Source organism: Schistocerca nitens, chromosome 1, assembly GCF_023898315.1.
Source record: "Schistocerca nitens isolate TAMUIC-IGC-003100 chromosome 1, iqSchNite1.1, whole genome shotgun sequence".
In the NCBI taxonomy this organism is placed as follows: Eukaryota; Metazoa; Arthropoda; class Insecta; order Orthoptera; family Acrididae; genus Schistocerca; species Schistocerca nitens.
In genome coordinates this window covers 1,240,109,088-1,240,132,730 of record NC_064614.1, presented here as the reverse complement: position 1 = coordinate 1,240,132,730, position 23,643 = coordinate 1,240,109,088, and the positions used below count along the sequence as shown (strand labels likewise).

The window sequence follows — 23,643 nt, the reverse complement described above, 5'->3', positions numbered from 1 at the left end:
GGAACCATGCAAACAGTGGTTGAGGAAGAGAAACAGCAGCCTTTGCCGCTATATTGGCTGCCTCGTTTCGGTGTATACCAACACACCCTGTTATCCAGAGGAAAGTCGCAGAGATGCCCCCCACCCCCCGTCCCCCGTGGAACATGTGGAGGCAGTCTTGAATCCGGTGGACAACAGGGTGGATGGGATAAAGAGCAGGAAGGTTGAGAAGAGAGCTGAGCGAATCCGAGCATATAATATACTGTATCCGCTGATGGTGACAGATGTACTGAACAGCATGGAGAACACCATAAAGCTTTGCAGTGGAAACTGAACACTGGTCAGGAAGCCGAAATCTAAAAGTGGTGTCCTCAACAATATAAGAACTCCCGACATCAAAGGTGGTCTTGGAGCCGTCAGTGTAAATAAATGTGGCATCCTCCATCTGTGCTCATAGAGCAGCAAATGCCCAATGATAAACTATAGGGGGTACTATCCTCAGGTCGCGGTCAAAGGTCAGGGAGAAGGCAGGTCTGGAGGTGAAGCCAAGGTGGCATCATACCCCCATTTATCAAGAAAGTTTTAGGAAACTGCAAGGAAATTTAATGTAGCAGTTGACGGAAGAGGACTCCCAGTGGCAGTAGAAAAGAAGGGCTGCCTGCAAACCCTAAATCCAAGGAGGCGTCGAAAAAAAAAGGACATGGATTGGATAAGCAGGCATGGAAGACAGATTACTAGTGTAACGACTCAGAAGGAGAGCTCACTGGGTGGACAGCGGAGGTTCAGCAGTCTCAGTGTAAAGGCTCTCCACAGGGCTAGTGTAAAAAGCTCCAGATGCTAAATGCAATCCACAGTGGTGGACAGAATCTAGACATTGAAGAATAGACGGCCATGCAGAGGAGTAAACCATGCTTCCATAGTCCAATTTCAAGTCCACTAAGGTGCGATAGAGGCAGAGGAGGACCACTCAGTTCGCTCCTCAGGGGGTACCACTCAGAACATGGAGGCTGTTGAGGGATTGCAGACAGCAAGCCAAAAGATATGAAAAATGGGAAGACCAGCACAGTTTTCTGTCAAACATAAGTCCCAAGAATTTGGTGATGTCCAGGAATGGAAGGTCCAAAGGGCATAGATGTAGGGAAGGTGGATAAAACTCTGTACAACACCAAAAATTTACACAGACAGTCTTACTCGGAGAAAATCAAAAGCCATATTTGATGCTCCATGAGTGGAGGCGATCAAGACATCCTTGAAGACGTCGTTCAAGAAGGCTGGTCTGTTGAAAGCTGTAGTAGATTGCAAAGTGGTTGACAAAGACGGAGCCTGAGACATCGGAAAGGAGACAGTCCATAATTGGATTTATAGCGATGGCAAACAGTACAACACTTAGCATGGAGCCCTGGGGCACCCCGTTTTCTTGGGAGAAAGTGTGGGATAGAGTAGTGTTCAGCCACACCTTCAATGTGTGCTCTGTCATAAATTCACCGGTGAAACAGGGTAGCTGACCTCGAATGCCCCAAGAGAACAGTGTTCTGAGGATGCCTGTCCTCCAACAGGTATCACATGCCCTCTCCAGATCAAAAAGTATAGCTACCGTCTCTTGTTTCCTGAGAAAATTGTTCATGATATAAGTGGAGAGAGCAACAAAATGGTCAACTGCAAAACAATGCTTTCAGAAACCACATTGGGCAGTTGTTAGAAGGTTTCAGGACTCCAGCCGTCAGCCTAAATGGCAACGGCAATTTACCATCTGCTCCAAAATCTTAGAAACACTACTCATGAGAGAGATTGGGTGATAGCTGGAAGGTAGATATCTGTCCTTTCCAGGTTTTGGAACAGGAATGATGATAGCTTCCCGCCATGTTCTGGGAAAGGTATTGTCGACCCAAAGTCAATTATAAAGGCGAAGGAGGTAGCACAGGCTAGGGTATGATAGATGCAGCAGCATTTGGGTGTGGATACCATCCGGTCCCAGAGCAGAAGAGCGAGAGGAGGAGAGTGCATGTCTGAGTTCCCACATAGAAAAAAGGGCATTATAACTTCCAGGATTTTGCGAGGGAAAAGCAAGAAGTCGCTCCTCTGCTACCCGTTTCTTCGGGAGAAATGCTGGTGGGTAATTAGAAGAGCTCAAAATCTCAGCAAAGTGTCGACCCATTGAGTTAGAGATAGCGACTGGATCCACTAAGGTATCTTGTGCGACAGTCAGATCAGAGGTTGGAGAAAAACTGGATGTGCCAGATATCTGTCAGAGTCGACTCCAAACAACTGATGAAGGAGTGAAGGTATTAAAGGAGCTGGTAAAGAAATCCCAGCATGCCTTCTTGCTACCGTATATGATGCGATGGCAGCATCCCACACGTAACTGCTTATAGAGGATACAGTTGGCCAACATAGGATGATGGCAGAAAATGCGAAGAGCACGTCTCTGCTCATTTATTGCATCAGGGCATGCCTCGTTCCACCAAGGAACTGGGGGGTGCCGGGGCAAAGGGGAGGTACGAGGTATTGAATGTTCCGCAGCTGTAAGAATAACTTCTGTAACATGAGTGACCTTATCGTCGATGCTAGGAGATTGATGGTCATCAAATGTTGCTAGATAGGAGAAAAGTGTCCAATTGGCTTGGGAAAACTTTCAGTGTCTTGGGCTCATAGATGGCAGTTGTGGCTGTAATCAAAGGACACACAGAAAATGGTCACTCCAGAGTGTGTATCGGCAAGAGCAAACCATTCAAAGCGCTGAGCTAGCTGAATAGTACCGCCTGAAAGATACAAATGAAAGTAGGTTGACATGGAGGCAGGCAAAAATATAGGTTCCCCAGTGTCGAGACAAACAAGATCTATTTGCTGGAAGAGGTCAATCAATAGGGACTCACTCGGACAAGGATGCGGAGATCACCAAAGTGGGTGGTGGGTGTTGCATTAAATAGGGGGGTGGGAGCTGATCAAGGAGATGAAGGAGACCGGCTCTTGCTATTGGTGTGGATGATGGAATGCATATGGTACAAAGAGAGAAGGTAAATGCAGAAAGGGAAAGACATACAGTAACAGCTTAGAAGGAACTGTGTAAGTGGATTGGATGATAATGGATAGTATCACGGAGAAGAATCGTAAGTCCCCCGTGTGCCAAAATGCCAGCAACAGAGGGGAGATCAAACCAGACTGATTGGAAATGAGGGAAGAAAAAGCAATCATGGCGACATACCTTTTTTCCTGAAGACAGAAGACGATCGGGGAGTAGGATTGTAAGAGGATCGACAGTTCATCCTGACTGGAGTAAATTCTGCTGATATTCCTATAGATAAGTGACATAGGGTGGACGAAAAAGGAAAAATCTCACCACGGTTCCCATCAACTCAGCAACCACTGAGAGCTGGTGGCCGACGGCACGGAATGGCATTCAGCCAGAGGCTGACCCATAGGCTGTTCAGAGGCAGCTCCTGCTGCCAGTGATCGGCTGGTGGACGGCCGCCAGCGGTGTGTCTCGGTGACATGGAAGGTGGCCGAGAGTGGCTACCACTGGGTGGCACTGTAGAAATGACACGTGGTGGTGGAGAAGGAGAGGAACTGTTTTTGTTATGAGCCTTCTTGGAAGCAGGACATGGAGATGAAGGAGGAGTTGAGAGTTGTGAGGTCTGGGTACATAAAAAATCTTCATGAGTAGACTCTTTTTTGGAAGTCCGAGCATCCAATTTTGGAGCCTGTGATTTAGCAAGAGCCAATGAAATTTTGAGCCTTACAGTGAGCAGGTGATAGTGGGGAGGTCGAACGGGCGATCTCTGGGCTGGCCGATCTGATGACCGTGGCGCTAAAGGTAAGATCGCAAGTTCGTGTGGTTAACTCCTTAGTAGGTTGAAGAGACGGGAGGAGAGTGCTATATTTACCAGCTGGGAGCACAGTGGGCTTTCTACTGGAGAATAATTTACGAGCAGCACAGGTAGACTCCTTTTCCTTCACTCCGATTTAAAAATAGGGCAATCTTTAAAAAAATGCAGCATGGTCGCCCATACAGTTGATGCAACAAGGGGGATGGGGCTAGACAATCACCCTCATGGGCACACCTGCCACAGGTAATGCATTTGGCCGTATTTGAATATGACTGGCTGGTATGATTAAACCTCTGACACCAATAGCAATGCGAAGGGTTGGGGATGTAAGGGCGAACTGAAATTATCTCATATCCTGCTTTAATGGTGGATGTAAGCTGAACTTCATCAAACATCAAGAAGAGAGTGCGGGTCTGTTACTCCCTGATCAGACAGGTCATTTTGAATGTCCTCATTTGATAATCTGTCGAGTGATCTTCTATAAACCACCCCACACTATGAGTTTAAAGTATGGTGCACTTCCACTTGAACAGGGAAGGAGTTTAGTAGTGTAGTTCGAAGCAATTTTTGTGCCTGAAAGGGGGGGTGGGGGTTAAGAATGTGTGGTTCCTCTCATTGTATAAATACTATCTAGAGCACTTACATAATTAGACAATAAAGTTACTGCTTTGGCAGAAGAATAATAAGTTGGAAAAAAAAAACCACTGATGATAAAATACTGCTTGTAAAAGTATGCTGCAACATTCGCCTCTTAGACATGGTACCACTGTACTGCGAGCATATTTTTCTATATTTCCTGCTTGGGCAGCACATAGCAGTCTGACTCACACACCTGCTCAGAACAGCACAGTGTTGCTGGAGGACTGGACAGACTAAGCTGCATGAGCACTTGCTAGGAAAGCAAATCTTGGCAGCTAGACATAAAGTATGCATTCTCCTCTAAGGTTCAAAATGGAGTTTTATATTCAGGCGCAAAGGTCCAAATCTGGTGCAAATTTCCAAAGTGCACACATTGTTGAAACACTTTACTCCCTCCACAAGATACTGTTACTGTGCAACCCCAACTGCTTACACCATATCTCCCAAACTAAAATTCTTGGCCTCCAACACCTGGAAGAGCACACCAGACACCACTTCAAGAAGTTCTCAAATTTAATGACATTGAACACCTATACTATCCTACTATTGAAGCCCTCATAGCACTTAGACCCTGCCTTGCTGACCTTTTCAATCTGCCAAATTCCCAGGAACTCCCTTCCAACATCCCACAAAACCCAGAACTTAAACAGACCCAGAAAACTGTTACCAACCTGTCCATCGAAAACTTCGATCTTCTCACCTTCAGCCTCACATATGAATCCAACCATGCTGGACTTGTAGGTAAAGACCTATAGTGGAAACACTTTTCTGCTACCACCCCAGCAAACAAAAGCCAACTTAATCCCAACAGTGAACATTGCTTTGCCTGTACAGTCCACTATCCATGTCGCTCCACCTCTCCCACCTAACCACTCCTTGGCTGCCTTCCAGGAACTCTTTATGTTCAACTTAGCATCATCATCCTCCTTCTCCAGGTCCCCTGCTAAGAACACACACACCAATCAGTGGAACAAACCTTAAGACAGACCCTGATTTAATCGTCCTCCATACGAATGCTCCATCACCATAATGATGAACCAGTGACAGAAGGCATCCACCAACTGTCTGACTCTTTCACCTACAAGCCTCATCATAGCTCAGAAGTCCAGCGTAAGCTCCAATCCTTACTTGAGTCCTTAGGCCCATCCCAGAATCTCTCACCTAAATTCATCTCCCTCCTCAACCCCTCCCGACCCACCCACCCGCCCACCCACCACCACCACCACACACACACTCCATCTACATACTTCCCAAACTTCAAAAAGCCAACAATCCTGGATGTATTATTGTAGTTTGTGGCCTAACCTCCCATATTAATGAGACAAATGACTTCCTTCACTGACCCTCAACCGTCGCTGCTGCTATACTATCTACATCTCTACTTTCACTTCATCTACCCTTACTAAGCGGGTTGACAACCAGTATTGATATAACCAGCAATAAATAAACTAATACGTGTATTCTAATCTCTGATTTATTCCATTGGCAACAGGCTTTGGCATTTCATTGTGCCATCATCAGGCACTCTATGGTAACAAAGGGGCTGAGCTTATATTGCCATACAAAATATCATGCAAAAGTGAACCACTATCTGCACCAGCACATGTAACACAGCTGTACACTCGAACACCTGAGTCATGCTCAGATTGTTTACAAGTGTGTAGCCATGTTACATACATTGGTGTGGATACTGATTTGCTTTTGCATGATATATTGTCTGGCAATACAAACTCAGGCATAATGTTATCATAGAGGGCCTGATGGTGGATGCAGAAACCAGTTACCTCTGGAATAAATCACACATGAAAATACAACTGTTGGTTTATTTATGGTTGGTTATAGATCTCTACTCATTACTGTTGATGCCATCTCCCTACACATCAACATCCCCCATGTCCATGGCCTTGCCACTATTGAACACTACCTCTCCCAACACCCTTCAGATGGCAAACCCGTGACCTCATTCCTTATCATTACCGGTAAGCCAACTTGAATTTGCATGGGCAACAGCCTGATTGACCAACTTCAATGCTAGTTAACGCAGAAATGGCACAACATACTGATTTCTTCTTAACAATTGGATGGTTTTATGCATCAACCGACCAAGCACCATTTTGTACATTTTTAGAGCTTTGCACCCAGTCATGTGCAGAGGAGTAAACTATTCATAAGAAAGTTGACATCAATATGGTTGAATTTTCAACAGGAAGTTAATTTGAACCAAGTGCCAAATATTCCACCTCAATTATTATATTTTGTATCAGTTGACTAATCACATAATCTTAGTTTTATTTTGAACCAGTTAGCTATGCGGCAAATGAGTATCATTTTGTCACATGGTGCATTAATGCCTTGTCTGCAGACTTTCTTTGGCTCTCTCTCCTGCGGGTTGTGTGTTTCTGATTGTGAGACAAACCTCTAATAACATATTTTATAGTTTTCACTGTTCTTAAGCATTGTCTGGGAAATGGAAATGCATAAACCATGAACAGAATGTATAACAGAATTGTGAAGAAGAAGAAGAAGAAGAAGAAGAAGAATAAACTCGAAACTCAGGTTACTTTCTTTAATTTGTAGTGTAATACTGTATATTACTTGTAGGTTGTTCTAGTTATGTTCCATGAAAGTGACCTTCTGCATTACTATGTTTAATAAAGCATCTGGTTTTCCATACACAGGAACTTGAGGCTGCAGCAGGCCCCCAGTCAGCTACCTTTGCAACACTAGGTACAGTATTTGATCACTCATATAAATTAGCTCTTGATCTCCCTGAGTCCAGTAAGGTCTATTTTAAGGCCCGTAACTACTGTATAGTCATATCATGAAAGAAGTAATGTTTCCAATTTGGGTGCTGTGAGCCTAACTGAAATTTCTGTGGACTGTGAAGAAATACTGGATCATGAAATGTCAAATTCCGAAGACATGGGAGTCTCTCCAAATGAGAGTCCAAGGAAGGGGCAGACAGGAAAATACCCATCACAAAACAGACAAATAAGGATGACAAAATACATTAGAATATATCTAAAAACAAATATGATGTGACTTGCCAAACGAAAGTGCTGGCAGGTCGATAGACACACAAACAAACACAAACATACACACAAAATTCAAGCTTTCGTCAGGAAAGAGGGAAGGAGAGGGGAAGATGAAAGGATGTGGGTTTTAAGGGAGAGGGTAAGGAGTCATTCCAATCCCGGGAGCGGAAAGACTTACCTTAGGGGGAAAAAAGGACAGGTACACACTCGCACACACACACATATCCATCCGCACATACACAGACACAAGCAGACATTTGTAAAGGCACAAATGTCTGCTTGTGTCTGTGTATGTGCGGATGGATATGTGTGTGTGTGCGAGTGTATACCTGTCCTTTTTTCCCCCTAATGTAAGTCTTTCCACTCCCGGGATTGGAATGACTCCTTACCCTCTCCCTTAAAACCCACATCCTTTCATCTTCCCCTCTCCTTCCCTCTTTCCTGACGAAGCAACCGTTGGTTGCGAAAGCTTGAATTTTGTGTGTATGTTTGTGTGTCTATCGACCTGCCAGCACTTTCGTTTGGTAAGTCACATCATCTTTGTTTTTGTATCTAAAAACAAAGATGATGTGACTTACCAAATGAAAGTGCTGGCAGGTCGACAGACACACAAACAAACACAAACATACACACAAAATTCAAGCTTTCACAACAAACTGTTGCCTCATCAGGAAAGAGGGAAGGAGAGGGAAAGACGAAAGGATGTCCTCTTTCCTGATGAGGCAACAGTTTGTTGCGAAAGCTTGAATTTTGTGTGTATGTTTGTGTTCGTTTGTGTGTCTGTCGACCTGCCAGCACTTTCATTTGGTAAGTCACATCATCTTTGTTTTTAGATATATTTTTCCTACGTGGAATGTTTCCCTCTATTATAACCACATCTTTGTTTTTGGATATATTTTTCCCACGTGGAATGTTTCCCTCTATTATATTCATAAACTACATTAAAATTTAGACATACATAACCTAAAGTGGCAAAGTAAAGAAAAGGAAGTTTTCAGAGGATATCTCTGCCCCTGTAAATGTTTTTTTAAGTAAGGAAAGGATACTTTAAAAGACAAGTTTGGAAAATTCTGCAATACTGACTTATATGATGCTCAAACAGCACTTATTTGCACTATGGTATCAGAAAATGAAGCAAAAAGGAAGAACGTTAAAAGAACTCACAGATAACGATGAAACCAAGGATGTACAAAATATGTGGGATACCTATATGTAACACTTTCTTTCTCCAGACTTTCAGAATATCCAGTGGAAAGATACATCTGGCTCTAAAGAAAATTAAATCACCACAAAGCATTAGGGACCTACGATGTGTGGGTGGCAGAAAAAACACGCTTCCTGAAGAAGTAATAAATCACATTAGAAAATTATCTAAATACAAATCTCACTACAGAAGAAGCAAACGAGTAGAGAATTCCTCACCCCAGAAATTACACTTAATGCCATGTACAGTTTGTACGAAGAAGAATAGTCAGACCCTGTATAACTGGCATCTTAAAAGAAAATATTCTTGTTAAAATTTAATTTATGAAGAAAGAAGCTAAAAAAAATAAACATGTAATGTTTGTGACACACCTGACAATCTCATAAAAAATTGTGATGATTCAGTGGCAGCAAACGATAAGAGCAACAAAAAATACTCACCTTAACATAGCGAAGGCTGCTTATGATCTGAAATCTTCGGATATTTTCAGAGTAAAAGAAGATGAGAATAAACAATTGTTTGTTTTGACCTCGAAAAAACACTTCCGCTTCCACAAACTCCTACGGACATTCTGCTCTACAAGTGACAGCTGTGGCTATATAACCTAGTTATTCATAATGCTAATAATGACAAAGGATACTACTATGTCTGGTTAGAGAGTGAGGCACAATGTGGAGCACAGGAAGCGGCATCCTGTTTATTAAAACAGTCAATGGAACAGGTATTGACAGCCAAAGAAGTAATTTTGTGGTCTGATTCATGAGGTGGACAGAATACGAACATCACGATGGTTCTAATGCTAAAATCAGTTTTAGATCAGCATTCTGCATTGCTTTCTTCCAAATGAATGATTTTGAAGGCATACAATACACTCTCACACTGCAAAAGAGTCTTTATACACCAGGCAATTACATGAATGTCACGAAAATGTGTTGCAAAAGAAATCCTGTTACTGTCCATAGAATGAAAGTTCAATATTTTAAGAGTATGTCAAATATAGAAAACAGCATAGTAAATCACGAAAGCAACTCCCAGAATGAGAAAAGAAACTTGTTGTACGTGAGAGACATGGAATTGTTTTACAGACAAACCATTCAATATACTGTTCAAAACTGAATTTAATGGTGAACCATTTTAAGTTGACATTGGGAAGAAATCAGCTGATCGATCTCCTCAAATGCAGAACAAAATTAATTTTCGTGCCCTCTTAACACCTCTATAGCCAAATAGGAAGACAATTTCTGAAGTCAAGCTAAAAGATATTCAATCTCTAATGGATGTTATTCCATATTATGCACAAGATTTTTTACCGCAAACTCTTCACCCACCCTGAATTCGAGGGTGACATTGATGGCTTCAACTGCTCATGCAGTTTCTAGAACCTTTGTAAGATGTAAGAGCTTTTATTATAATTTATAATGAAAATGAAGTAGCTTAACTTTATTTAAATTAAATGTATGCAATAGTTTTGGAATGTTGCAAAAGCTATCTAGTATCGATGTATTCAAATCAGTTGTGTAAATGTTAAGAATCAATGTTAGTAACAGTAAAATATATTTACATCTTCAAACTCATTAAAATATATTATTTATTGTCATAATTTTTTATTTCTAGATATGTGTTTTAATTACATCAGAAAGAATACATTAGTTTCTGGATATATAAGGAGGGTTTTTCTTCAAGTTATATATGCAGGTATTACTTCAATAAATAGGCAAATATCATGCATAAACCAAGAATAGTAATGCTATCTTCCTCATGTATCAGTTAAATATCATTAAATATAGCCTGAACTAATAGAATCATATTGTATTTTGTGAAATCAATGACAGTACATTCTTCTCTACTCTGCATCACTTGACTAGGCAGTATGCTTGAACTTGCGAGTCAGATCATGCAAAATGCAGAAAAGAACATCATATATAAAAGTATCACATGACCAAGCACCATTTCTATATAAAATCAGAGTTTAATAGAGGGAAACATTCCACGTGGGAAAAATATATCTAAAAACAAAGATGATGTGACTTAACAAACGAAAGCGCTGGCACGTCGATAGACACACAAACAAACACAAACATACACACAAAATTCAAGCTTTCGCAACAAACTGTTGCCTCCTCAGGAAAGAGGGAAGGAGAGGGAAAGACGAAAGGATGTGGGTTTTAAGGGAGAGGGTAAGGAGTCATTCCAATCCCGGGAGCGGAAAGACTTACCTTAGGAGGAAAAAACGGAAAAAAGGACAGGTATACACTCGCGCACACACACACATATCCATCCACACATATACAGACACAAGCAGACATATTTAAAGACAAACCAACCAATTTGTCTTTAAATATGTCTGCTTGTGTCTGTATATGTGTAGATGGATATGTGTGTGTGTGTGAGTGTATACCTGTCCTTTTTTCCTTTTTTTCCTCCTAAGGTAAGTCTTTCCGCTCCCGGGATTGGAATGACTCCTTACCCTCTCCCTTAAAACCCACATCCTTTCGTCTTTCCCTCTCCTTCCCTCTTTCCTGAGGAGGCAACAGTTTGTTGCGAAAGCTTGAATTTTGTGTGTATGTTTGTGTGTCTATCGACGTGCCAGCGCTTTCGTCTGTTAAGTCACATCATCTTTGTTTTTAGATATAAAATCAGAGTTTGTTATATTTAACATGATTTTAAGATATGAGCATGTAAATTTAATTCAGTTTTATTATTTTACTTCTTAAAAAACTAGATTTGGTACAGATGTCGAATTCATATTACACTTTCACATATTGATTAATATCTCAAAATCAAGTTTTGACACTTGGTCAACTGATGTGGAAACTGTCCAATTATTTCTCCGCACAACCAACCAACCAATATCCTTACAAGCTTTTGAGACTGTTTCTGACCACCCCATACATACAAAGAAATCTGGAGCCCGACCACTGGCATCCATCTGACACATTCCAATACCAACCTGTCACCTGAGTCACCTAACAGAAACCTTCCCGGCCACCCCAACTCCTTGTCTGGGGCAGGTTCACTGATGACATCTTCATGATCTACATCCAGGGCAAGACATCCTATCCTCATTCCGCCTCAGCTCAAAACCTTCTCTCCTACTTGCTTAATTTGGTCCTCCTTGGCCCAATGTGGTACCTTCCTGGACATTGACTTCCATGTCTCTGATGGCTCTGTTCATACTTCTGTGCATACCAATCTCACTAACCATTAACAGTACCTGCATTCTGATAGCTGCATCTCTTTCACACCAAAGAATAACTCCTACAAAGTCTGGCCTCCCATGGCCACTTACAATAATGAAAATTACCTTGCCCAGTATGCTGAATGTCTCCTGAAGGTCGTCACTGACAGTCATCTCCAAACTTAGTCCACAGACAGATTTCCCACATCACACCCTCACGCAGCCCTAATCCTCCCACTGCCAAGAACCAGCTGCAAAGTGTACCCATCATCACCCTATATTATCCTGGATTGAAACAACTGAATTATATTCTTTGAGAATGATTATTTATCATTGCGCCTGGAAATGAGGAACATTCTACCCACCCTTTTCGAAAAAGTATTCCACCAATCACCCAGTCTATTCAATCCCTATGCCACAGCACTCCCAACCCCTGCCACATGGGTCATATCTGTGTGAGAGAGAGATCCAGATGCAAGATTTGTATGATACACACACCCAGTATACTCTACTTCAGTCTGTCACAGGCTCATTCTATGCTATTAGAGGTAGGGTCACTTTTGGAAGCAGCCCTGTCATATACCAGCTCTGTTGGAATTTCTGCACAGCATTTTATGCGGCCACAACTACCAGCAATCTGTCTGCCATTGGCAAACTGTGGCTGAAAGGAAAGTAGATCACCCAGTGGTAAAACATACTATTGAGCACAACACGCTTGATCACAATAGTTCCTTCACAAACAATGCTATCTGTATCAAACCCCATCCCCAAACACCCCCTTCCCTAAACAACATAAATGGGAGCTGTCCTTCCAACACATCCTTCACTCCTATAATCTGCCTGGCCTCAGTTTCTGCCCCCAGTGCTCCTGCAATAACACCTAGAACAACTCATGACAGATATTCCACAATCTGTAAATTACCCACATGGTATTACTGTCACAATTCAACAAATGCTAAACATCTCAGACACATTCACACCACGACCTTAAATCTAACCTTTCTAAATGTTATAACAACAATGTGGAAGGGATAGATACCTGCTCACCATACAGAGGAGGCACTAAGTCATAGACAGGCACAATGGAAAGGAGTGCTGAAATATTTAAGTTTTCGGACAATGCCCTCCTCCTGCAGTAAAAAACACACACACATTGTCATTGTCTTGGGGTGCTAGAGACCGTGACAGTGGCCATGTGTGTGTGTGTGTGTGTGTGTTGCACTAGTGTAAATGCGTATCTGAGTTTTCTACTGCAAAAGGAAGACCTGTTCCAAAACCTTTACATTTTAACACTTTTCCATTGTGCCAGTCTGCGATTCAATGCATTTTCTATATGGTGAGTAGCAATGTATCATTCCCATATTATTTTGTAGAGAGGTTCTGGTAGAACATAAATGCTATGGAGTAAAGGAGGTGCTCACTGAAACCAGAAGTGTTGAGTAGGGAACAGGTACACACAAAAAAAGGAAAGAAAGAAAACTTGCTAGCTTTCAGAGTAATAATTTTTCGAACCGCTCTCTCCCCTAGGCCCGTACGTGATGCCAGTTGGATAGACAGTGCCTGTGCTGCATCTCGATAGGTGAGCAAGGCTGAGGTGTGGGTTGTGTCGTATGAGGTTGTTGGAGGGAGAGAGAGCAAGGGAGGTTGGGAACGGAAGGCTAACAGCTCAGAGGGAGTCAGTTCGTTCTCTGGCTAGGAATGTGGGAGGGAGGGGCAGAAAGTGCATGCATGGGCTAGGCATGTAATGCATGGTTGTTGGAGCCGGTGGGAAGTGGCGACGTGGTGAGGACATTGGGGCACTCAAATGGGAATCCCTGAAGGGAAAGCAACATGCTGTTTGAGAAACAGAATTTAGAGAACTCGCATCTGAAGCTGACTGCAGAACACTCCTAATGCCACCAACATACATTTCATATAAGGACCATGAAGATAAGATATGAGTAATTAGGGCTCATAGGGAGCCATATAGACAATCTTTTTTCCCGGCTCTTTTTCCAAGTGGAATAGGAAAGGAAATGATTAGTAGTGGTAAAGGGTACTCGCAGCTGTGAATCCTACAGTGACTTGTGGAATCAGTAAATAGATGTAGATGTAGGTTACCAGAGACTGAGGCCAAGATGATTATAAGAACAAGGGATGTGTTGCAACTGTGTAGTTCAGGGAAACATGGTAGAGAGAATAAAACAGAAGGCCTGGATTGTGAAGCAACCACTTAAATTAAGCATGTTATGCTCAGCTGGATGCTGTGCATTTGGTGGTCAACTTTTTTCTTGGCAACAGTTTGGCATTGGCCATTCTTCCTGTGGACAGCTCTTTGGTAATCATACCAACATAAAAGGCTCAGCAGCGTTTGCAGCAGAGGTCGTAAATGACATGGCTGCTTTCACAGGTGGCCCGGCTTCTGATGGGGTAGGAGAAGCCTATGACAGGACTTGTGTAGGAAGTGCTGGGTGGGTGGATTGGGCAGGCGTCACACCCTGGTATTCCACAGGGATATGATCCCCGTGGAAAGGGTTGGGAAAGGCATAGGGATGGACTAGGATGTTGTGTAGGTTGGGTGGATGGCAGAACACCATTTTAGGAGGGGTGGGAAGGATCTAGAGTAGGATATCCCTTGTTTCATATCATAATGAGAGGTAATCAAAGCCCTTAGGAAGGATATGGTTCAGCTGTTCCAGTTCAGAGTGGTAACCTTAAGAATTTGCAAGTGTTCCAAGGCAAAATCAATTATTGCCTCAAGTAGCCTTAAAAAAAAAGGGGGGGGGGCTAAACTGCACCTGAACAGGCCATGAAGGCCCAACAGTACTGACTGGCCCCTGTGGTAATCCTCAGCCGACAGACATTACTGGATGCGGATATGGGGAGACATGTGGTCAGCACACCAATCTCCCAGTTGTGTGTCAGTTTACGAGACCAGAGCAGCTACTTCTCAATCAAGAGCTCCTCGGTTTGCTTCAGAAGAGCTGAGTGCATCCCACTGGCCAACAGTGCTCGGCAGACAAGACGGTCACTCACCCAAGTGTTAGCCCAGCCCAACAGTGCTTAACTTCAGTGGAACCGGTGCTACCAGTGCAGCAAGACTGTTGGCCCCTCAAGTAGCCTATGTCACTCATTTTTTGAAGCTTTACGGGTATGGCACAAATGCTGAATTATCCCAGGCGAATTTTCAATTAAAAGCAAGCTAAAATCAGCACACACCGTTGAGCAGCATACCAATCAAGACAGCACCTGGTCCTAACTTCTTTTAGATGCTTCTGCCCACAGCAATTGGCACAAATTCATCATGAATTTTCAAATGGTTCCAGGAGGCCTTCAGTTTTTGCATAAAAAACTGTTGTCATCAACACAAGAACTATATTCTTAAATATGAAAAGAGATCCTATTGATTATTTTTGGTGTACAGAAAGTTGCAATCTTTTTATATGGCAACAAATTTCACCTAATTACTGACCACTCATCTACTTGTCTTCTTTGGTGCAAAAGCCATACTGCCCAATTCTACTGAGGACCAGTTCCAGCACTGGACTTCACAATTTTCAAATTTTCAATTTTGAATTTATTACTGTCAACCTCAACAAAATTCAAATGGTGGTGATTTTCTAAACCACTCCAATTTTTTTTTTCTTTTTTTTTTCACTACTAGCATATCTGCCTGTCCTGCATTTAAACAACTGTCCTCCTGATATCATCAAGTGCGCAAGGATAGTTCTTATGATGATGTACTGCATGTTTTAACTGGTTCTAAGCTAGTTTAATCTGGTTTGTGGAAGCAGGTACAGTAGGCCCACCCACCTACTGGCTTGATTCCTGCTTCCTGGAGGGAGGTGTTCACAAGGTGGCTACAGTGTGCTCGTGCATCTTCCTCTTAACAGATGTACCCTTGGCTGTAGTGTAGGGCTGGGCAACTGCTTGAAGGATACTGTCTAAGTACTGCACGGCTCACAAATTACCCTTGCAGTGATAAGTGGTGTTAAAAACGTGGCTGTATGCAGATTTTGTGTGGTGAAAAGAATATTAAGCAACAGGCTTCCAACCAAAAACCGAGCGAGGTGGCGCAGTGGTTAGCACACTGGACTCGCATTCGGGAGGTCGACGGTTCAATAACGCGTCCGGCCCTCTTGATTTAGGTTTTCCGTGATTTCCCTAAATCGCTCCAGGCAAATGCCGGTATGGTTCCTTTGAAAGGGCAAGGCCGACTTCCTTCCCCGTCCTTCCCTAATCCGATGAGACCAATGACCTCGCTGTTTGGTCTCTTCCCCCAAACAACCCAACCCAACTCCAACCAAAAGAGGGCAAACTAAGGAGTCATAAGGGTGATGAAAAACTACTTTTGAGCACTTTAGAATGTCTATGAACTGGATATAGAGCTCAATACCCAAGAAACATTTGCTCTCAAATAGACCATCACATTATCCAAACCTTGAACAAATTCCCCATCATGTCATAGGACATAGCAAAAGCTACAAGGCAAAATCCTATTCTCAGCAAAGTATTATGCTATATATAAGAATGGTGGCTAGCTGCTCTACTGACAGCAGAACATCCATCGTCATCAATATTATACAATTACAAGCTTTCAAAAGTGTATATGTATGCTGGTCCAACCTTCCTGCAATAACGTAACTCGAACTTTCTTCACCAACTGTACCAGGGAATTACAATGATGAAAAATCTTGCTAGGAAATAGGCTTCTTGCCCAAAAACAGATGATGACATTACACACCTTTAGCAGGATTATCAGGCATGTAAAATACATCAATCAATCCCTTGCCAAAATTTTCCCCGTGGCCAGAGCATAATCAAATGTCAGTATGCCTGCATACTGATTTTTGTTGTAACAGTTCCCAGCCAGATGTCCAGTTATTAGTAAATTATTAATGCTTTTTGAGGGAACTATCCTTGAACAAACAAAATTATTTTAGAAATACCAAAATCACAATAGCCAAATTGGTTTAAAATCTTCCTCTTATAATTTTTGTGTCTTATCCACATCATTGTCATCTCGAGAGTCTACATAACAGACTTTTACTTAACAATGAAGAAATGTTCACTGCCTTTCTTGTCTCAAAAAAAAAAAAAAAGTCAACAAATAAAGCACAGAGTTTCAAACTTTCTCATTTGTAACCCACAATTCCTTCCATAAAACTCAGAATTTTACATTTCTTCAATTAAACTTTATTTCTGTAGACTCCACTGTTGGCACTTATTATAAAAACTTCACCAGCAATGGTAGACAATGGAAAACTTAGGTGCTGTATGCAAATGCAATAAATAATTATTGAAACAGTGGCATAAAATTATTCGTTTTTTCTTGTAATCACAATGTTTCACCAAGTAGCAACTGTGAAGTTTATAGAAACAAACTCTCAGTGATACAACTGAAAAGAATAAATAAAATGTTTCATATTTAAAAATGTCACGTGGAATAATCACTCATCACAGGCACCCATATGGATATATTAAGTTTTGCTTCGACCATCAACTACTGAATATTATTAAAAATAATTATTGTAAGATGTGAAATATTCTTGAAAGAATCATTATTAATGTTACCTGTAATTGTTGCTGCTCAGACTCCCTCTGTTTTGCTACAGACTTAAGCATATTTCTTATTCCAATTGCTTTCATTTTCTCCCTTTCCACTTCTTTTGCCAAACTTTCCATCACTGATATAAAACCATCAACTAGTTTTTGAAATTCTGTTATTTCTGAAATTGGAAATAGTTTCAAAAATATTCTTTAGGAGTTTAAGTTCAACCACTAAGGTATTGGTTCTGGTGTGTGTGCATTATTAACACCAATGTGCTGTTTGTGAATACAATACAAAGTGCTTTTTATAGTCACATACATGCATTATGGCATTCTAGCTGAATAGATAGAAGAAGTAACCTAACTTTTCAGTGCACCCCTTACTAGATATGTGTTTTATATATGACCCTTATCTGGGAAATTTACATCTGCAGCACTGGATAATTTGCATTTAGATAATGCTGTAAATCACAGTCGACTTTCATCCAAGTATAGATTTTTCTGAAATAAAAGCATTGTTCTACGTACCTTGGTGGATAAGTTATGCATTCTGTATGGTACAACATATTATATGGCAAATAGTTAACAGGAATAATAAGAGTAATAGGAATTCAAAACATTTAATAGTAGTAGTTTAGACTGTATAAGCAACATTCCCCGTACAGTAAGCACATAAGCACTGACCAATGTTTTAGCACATTTGGATTCTATGGTGCTATAAAATTTACATTTGGATTCTATGGTGCTATAAAATAAGTCATTTCTGTAATGCTCACACTACAGATTCTCCGGTACCAGATTTTTAGTGGTGATAAAGGCAATACACGATGTTTGAAACTTAGTGTAAATTCACAGTATCCCAGTAATGAATATACTCAGCAGCCTTCACATATACGCACACACAGGTAATTGTAAAGGAAAACAACTAAGAAATGATATCATAATAAGAATGTCAGGCAGTAAGTCAAAATCTGTATGGGAGAGTGTAAAAAGTGAAACAGGGAAGATACATGAAGAACAAGAAATTACTCTTATAAATGCTGACAATATCAATACCGTCTAAAAATACCTGCCAAAATGATTACTTTATACATGCTTAACAAAACATTTATGAAACTAAATTTAGCTTATCAGGGTAAACTTAGGTATCGCACATCTGCATAGAGCATGAGGTTAGTTCCAACGAGTGACTATGAAGTAGTAATGGACCAGTATCACTTATAATCCATACTGCTTCACAAATTGCAAAACCCTTGACTCACATTGTTAATTTACCATTTACCCCACAGATTAAAAATCTCGAAAGTGATACCTCTATTCGAGAGTGGTACTAGGCATAAAACTGAAAATTATTTACATATTCACTCTTCTTGGCATTCTCTACAGTAACTAGAGACTAATGAAACAAAGAATTGCCAAGTACTATACTTAAACAATCATGATCTACTGAATAATAATAAATATGGCTTTCAAACAGGTAGAAACAGCAATAATGGATTGCACAGATGAAATAGTCAGAAACTTTGATAACAATGGTAGTGTTACATGAATTAATTTAGATCTTTCTTAAGCTTTCAATACTATCATGAAATTCTTTTAGATAAGTTGGACACAATGGCAATTTCAATCATATTTGGAAAACAGATTACAAGTTGTGGAACTCACATCAGCTCACTGTAACCATAAAATCAGACTAGTATCTGATGCAAAGTAAGTCAAAATAAGTGTACTGAAGGGTAGTGTGTGAGGTCACCTTCTGTTCCTTATTTATTTAAACGACATACACACCTTAGAAACTGCAGCCAAGGTCATGTTGTTTGCAGATGATACTAGTTTACTAGTGAGCAATGTTAAGAAATCTGTCCACAACAACTGATAAAGCCCTCAAGTCCAATGCCCTCAAGTCCAATGCCAACAGGCTGACCCTTAATGTGGGGTATTGTATTCAATTTGGAAAGATGAATCAAAAGTAAGATTTCCAGCTGGTCCTGCGCAGAAATGAGTTAGGATTATGGGACATAAAACTTTTGATCAAGACAAATCAGAAAGACCACATAACTAAACTCTCCCAGAGACTCAGTTCAGCATATTTCATTCTGAGTATTACTTCTAAAGTTTGCTTTTTAGATGTGCTTATTTTGATTACTTTCAGTCCCTCATAGCTCACGGAATAGTGTTTTGAGGTAAAATTTATAGCTGATCAAAAGAAATTTTTATGTTACAGAACAGGGCTACCCAAATCTTGTCATATAGCTCTGCTAGGGCTCACTGTAAGCTCCTATTTAAAATGTTCTGTTTGCTTACTGTACCCTCTCTGTACATATACAAATATGTGTTGATGACAAGAGCTGACTTTGTGACCTGTAAGCCAATCGCACCTACCACAGTTAACATCACTCACAACTGTCGATCCACCATATAAAACAAGTAAGAACAACTCACACTCAAAGATATGTGACCCCACTTTGGCGTCATTCTTTATAACAAGCTGCCAACTTACATAAAGAGAATGGTGAACGAAACACCTTTTAAAGCAGAGTTAAAATCATTCTGTTGATAAGTGTGAATATATTAGCTTACTGGGATATTAGGCCCTACTTACTGCTCAGTTTTTTTGATTGTAAACAGATGTACCATCTATGCTTGATTCGTCTTTGCAAAAGAATGTTTCTGCTAATGATCATCTTTGGGCTGAATGTAATGTTTCTGCTGTTGATTTTTTTTTACTTCAGATGTAGTGTCACACACATGCTCAGAGAAGGGATATGGTGCTAGACTAGTTGTGATGCCTATAGAATCAGTAGGTTTTTGTGTTTCCGTGTGTTACACTTTTCTGCAGTGTTATATAAAAATGTTTGTGTGCTTTTCTTCTTTCAGAAGTGTTTTGTGTCAAAGGTTCAATTATAGTTATAGCACCAATTTATTTCTTGTGCACATCGTATTTTCCAACAGTAAATAACATGTTCATTTTCTGTAGCTTTTTTAATATCATGTTGCAATTACATCATTGATTTATTTGTTGGACATGTCACAATTCCAATGTACAGTGTGTGTTTCAGATTCCCCTTCCAGTCATGTACTGAGTAAGGTTGCTATGTCAGTCTTAATGCACTGGACTCGCATTCGCAATGAGTGGGTTTTATTCCCCGTCCGGCCATCCTCACTTAGGTTTTCCCAAGTTGCTAAGTTGAATGCTGGGATGGATCCTTTGAATAGGTCATGGAGAACATCCTGCCTTATCCTCACTCAGGGGCGAGTTGGGGTGCTCTACCGACAAATTGGTAAAATTTGGTGCTGCTTAAAGTAGTTTTGGTAACTGTGTTGGAGTTCAGGGTATAAAATTTGTATTAATAAATAATAAAACGCCTATTTTAAGTTAAATTATATTTATTGGCTTAGATAGTAAGCTATCTGCCGCTCTTATTCTTTTGTTAAAATTTGTTTGGAATACACTGCAATCTATATTGCTACATAATTATAAAAAAAGTGATTGAATTTGTTGCATTAATTTATTCGCTGATTTATGAAGTCATTTTATCCGGTAGTCCCCATGCCCCCCCCGCCCCCTCCCCCCGTCCTCACTTAATCCTATAATATAAATAACAGGTTTCGGACACTGCCGTACTGAATAAATAAACAACAGTGGGAGTTAACCAAATTACGTGTCGAACTCTGTACCTACTAAATTCCAAGCAAATCAAAAACTTTTGGCACAAACTCTGAACCTTATAAATGAAAACAAGGCCCACTGTATGCCATATATTAATGTTCTTTATTTGCTATTTAAACTTTTTACTTACTGAAGTAAAGAACATTGATGTACAGCCTACAACGTAGCATGTTTTCATTTGTAAAACTTTTCGGGGCTGTGGACACACACTGAACCAAAATTTACTACCTTATTACCTACCACCTTCAAACGACCAAATGCATACCGCATGTTAAATGTTCTCACGCTATACAAAATTAATGAAAATATAGTTACTTTCCACAAAAGTTTTGCATTCTTCATTCAGCTCATTTGTCTGTTCGGCTACTTCCGGTTCGAGAATTCGTATTTTGGTCAAGTCATCGAAATAAATTCCTAACTTTGCGAGCATTTCTGTCATATTCAATATCGCTAACACAACCACCCTTTATGTATAGATTGTACACACTTTATAGTTGACATAAACTAAGGTGCGCAGCTTTTCACATATAAAACGAGCTATTCCAAAGATGCATACTTTGCAGTTTGCAGTATCTGACGTCGCAGATTCTGGACGAACAGTCGCATTACACGCTCGAGAGCAATTCACCGTATCGATGGTTGTAACTCAATATTGTAAAACTTGTCATTTCGATTTCATTATCGTTTTGGGTGTAGTTTGCCGCTACGTGAAGGATTAGGGTTATGAGTGTATAGAATGGTTAGTGTAGTGCGAAACTGATAAGAAGAGGAACTAGTGAGACGCATCTTTATTTCCAAAGTTCCATTACCTACAGATGATAATTAATGCCGTCATTTGCATTCGCTAACTTGATTGGAATGACATTCACGCCTTCAGATTGGTTTCATATCTGACTAGTAAGGGATACTTTAAAACTCTTTTAAGTATTAGGCTTATCAAAAATGTCTGGTGATCATAAAACCGTAATCAAAGGCAACCCATCCCAGTATGTTAAGCTTAACATTGGAGGGTCCCTTCATTATACAACCATTGGAACTTTAACCAAACACGATACTATGCTGAGAGCTATGTTTAGTGGCCGTATGGAAGTGTTGACAGATTCTGAGGGTAAGAAATTTTAAAGCATTTGCACCATACGTGTCAGTTTAACCTAAAAACCTGATTGGTGAACTACTTGTCATTATCAGAGAATTGTGAGTGCTGCTTATTGCCCACAGAAGTACATTAACACTAACGCAAACTTGTTATACTCCAAAATAATAGCCTAATTGAGCATCATGCCCATTGTCTGATGCTAGTTTTAGTTCTTAACATGTCACTATTTTGTAATGCAGGGGTATGCTTATATGTTAAACTAGCTACCTTTAGGGCAATAATTTACTAAATGTTGTTTCTCCTCAGAGTGTCTCTTATACAAAGTGCCTGAAGCTGATTTCTGTCACACTTCCTAGTCTTCCTCCTTTGTGTTGTTTCTGATTCTGAAATTGTCTCATTTCACCTTACTTCATCGGCTACATCTGTGCTCTCAACACAGTTTGTGTTGCTTTAGAATCAGTAACAGTTCATCATACAAGACTTGTTGCCAATATGTAGCATTTTACTTTCCAGTTTTTCTTATAGTGGTCACTTCCCAGTCTGTGCCCTGGTGGCTCTGCAGGATCAGACTACAAATTATTGACTAGTTTTGCTGGCATAACACTAATAGTATGAGATTTTTAATGCTTAGCAGTTTAGCCAAGTTAACAATGGTCCATAGTTTTTTTACAGTATTGAACTGAAATATTTTGTCAGTGTCCATTCACATTAAGGAGAATGTTGCCCATAAGTGTTGCGTGGCAGACAGAAACATGGATCAGTACATACTTTACTACCTTTACAGCAATCACTGGTTTCATAACATAGGCTTAAGTGCACTTAGTACCATACACACTACCTTATAGGTACCCAAACATATCCTGTCGAACAGTGTTTGGGCAGCTCGTTTGTGTGTGTGTGTGTGTGTGTGTGAGAGAGAGAGAGAGAGAGAGAGAGAGAGAGAGAGAGAGAGACAACACCTACTTAAATTGTAAAAAATATGAGAGCTAGTGATTTCTCTCTCCTGCTTCATGTTTGTATGTGCCACACAGCAGTCAGTTACAGTTGAGTGGTTTGCTTGCATCCAAAAACTTTTGTTATGCACTTTATTATTTGTATGTACTGTGTTTGAATGAATTTAATGTAAGAGTTATTTAATGAAATATTTGACACTGAATCAGTAAGTCATAAAACTAATGCATCATTTTCACTTAATGTTAATATTTTCCTGTAAAATGCCTATGAGCGAAATTTGCATTCAGTATTACACTGTTTCATTATTTGTGAATATTAATGCACAATGCACTGCTCAGATTTTGTTTCACACCTTTGTCCCATAAGGGCCACAGCCTAGCCCTCCAGGGTGGAGAGCTGAGTCCAGTCTGCTACATCAGGATTGCAGGCTAGTAGATCAGGCCATGGACCTGTTGGCTCCCTAGCCCGTTGCATTGTGTATGCTATGGCCCATCTACTATTCTGCGGCACGTGTAGCATATATTTCAAACATTCT

General features: G+C 40.5%; 2 protein-coding genes across 5 annotated transcripts in view; one reads left to right on the top strand and one right to left on the bottom strand.

The window, feature by feature from the left end:
- Positions 1 to 21,600, bottom strand: part of LOC126201775 (intraflagellar transport protein 20 homolog) — a 150,931-nt gene extending 129,331 nt beyond the window's left edge. For 3 of the 4 annotated variants that reach the window (XM_049936813.1, XM_049936811.1, XM_049936812.1), the window contains exons 1-2: positions 21,374 to 21,600; positions 17,413 to 17,567 (exon numbers count right to left, since the gene is read on the bottom strand). In XM_049936813.1, the coding sequence (XP_049792770.1) occupies positions 17,413 to 17,567; positions 21,374 to 21,497 (279 nt within the window). In that variant the 5' untranslated portion in view covers positions 21,498 to 21,600. Of the gene's footprint in view, positions 1 to 17,412; positions 17,568 to 21,188 lie in introns of all 4 variants that reach the window. The other variant, XM_049936814.1, reaches the window with a different exon arrangement.
- Positions 21,601 to 21,645: 45 nt separating this feature from the next.
- The window catches only part of LOC126201701 (BTB/POZ domain-containing adapter for CUL3-mediated RhoA degradation protein 3), a 117,624-nt gene continuing 115,626 nt past the window's right edge, over positions 21,646 to 23,643 (top strand). Inside the window, exon 1 of the mRNA XM_049936805.1 lies at positions 21,646 to 22,166. Within this exon, the coding sequence (XP_049792762.1) occupies positions 22,001 to 22,166 (166 nt within the window). The 5' untranslated portion in view covers positions 21,646 to 22,000. The remainder of the gene's footprint in view (positions 22,167 to 23,643) is intronic.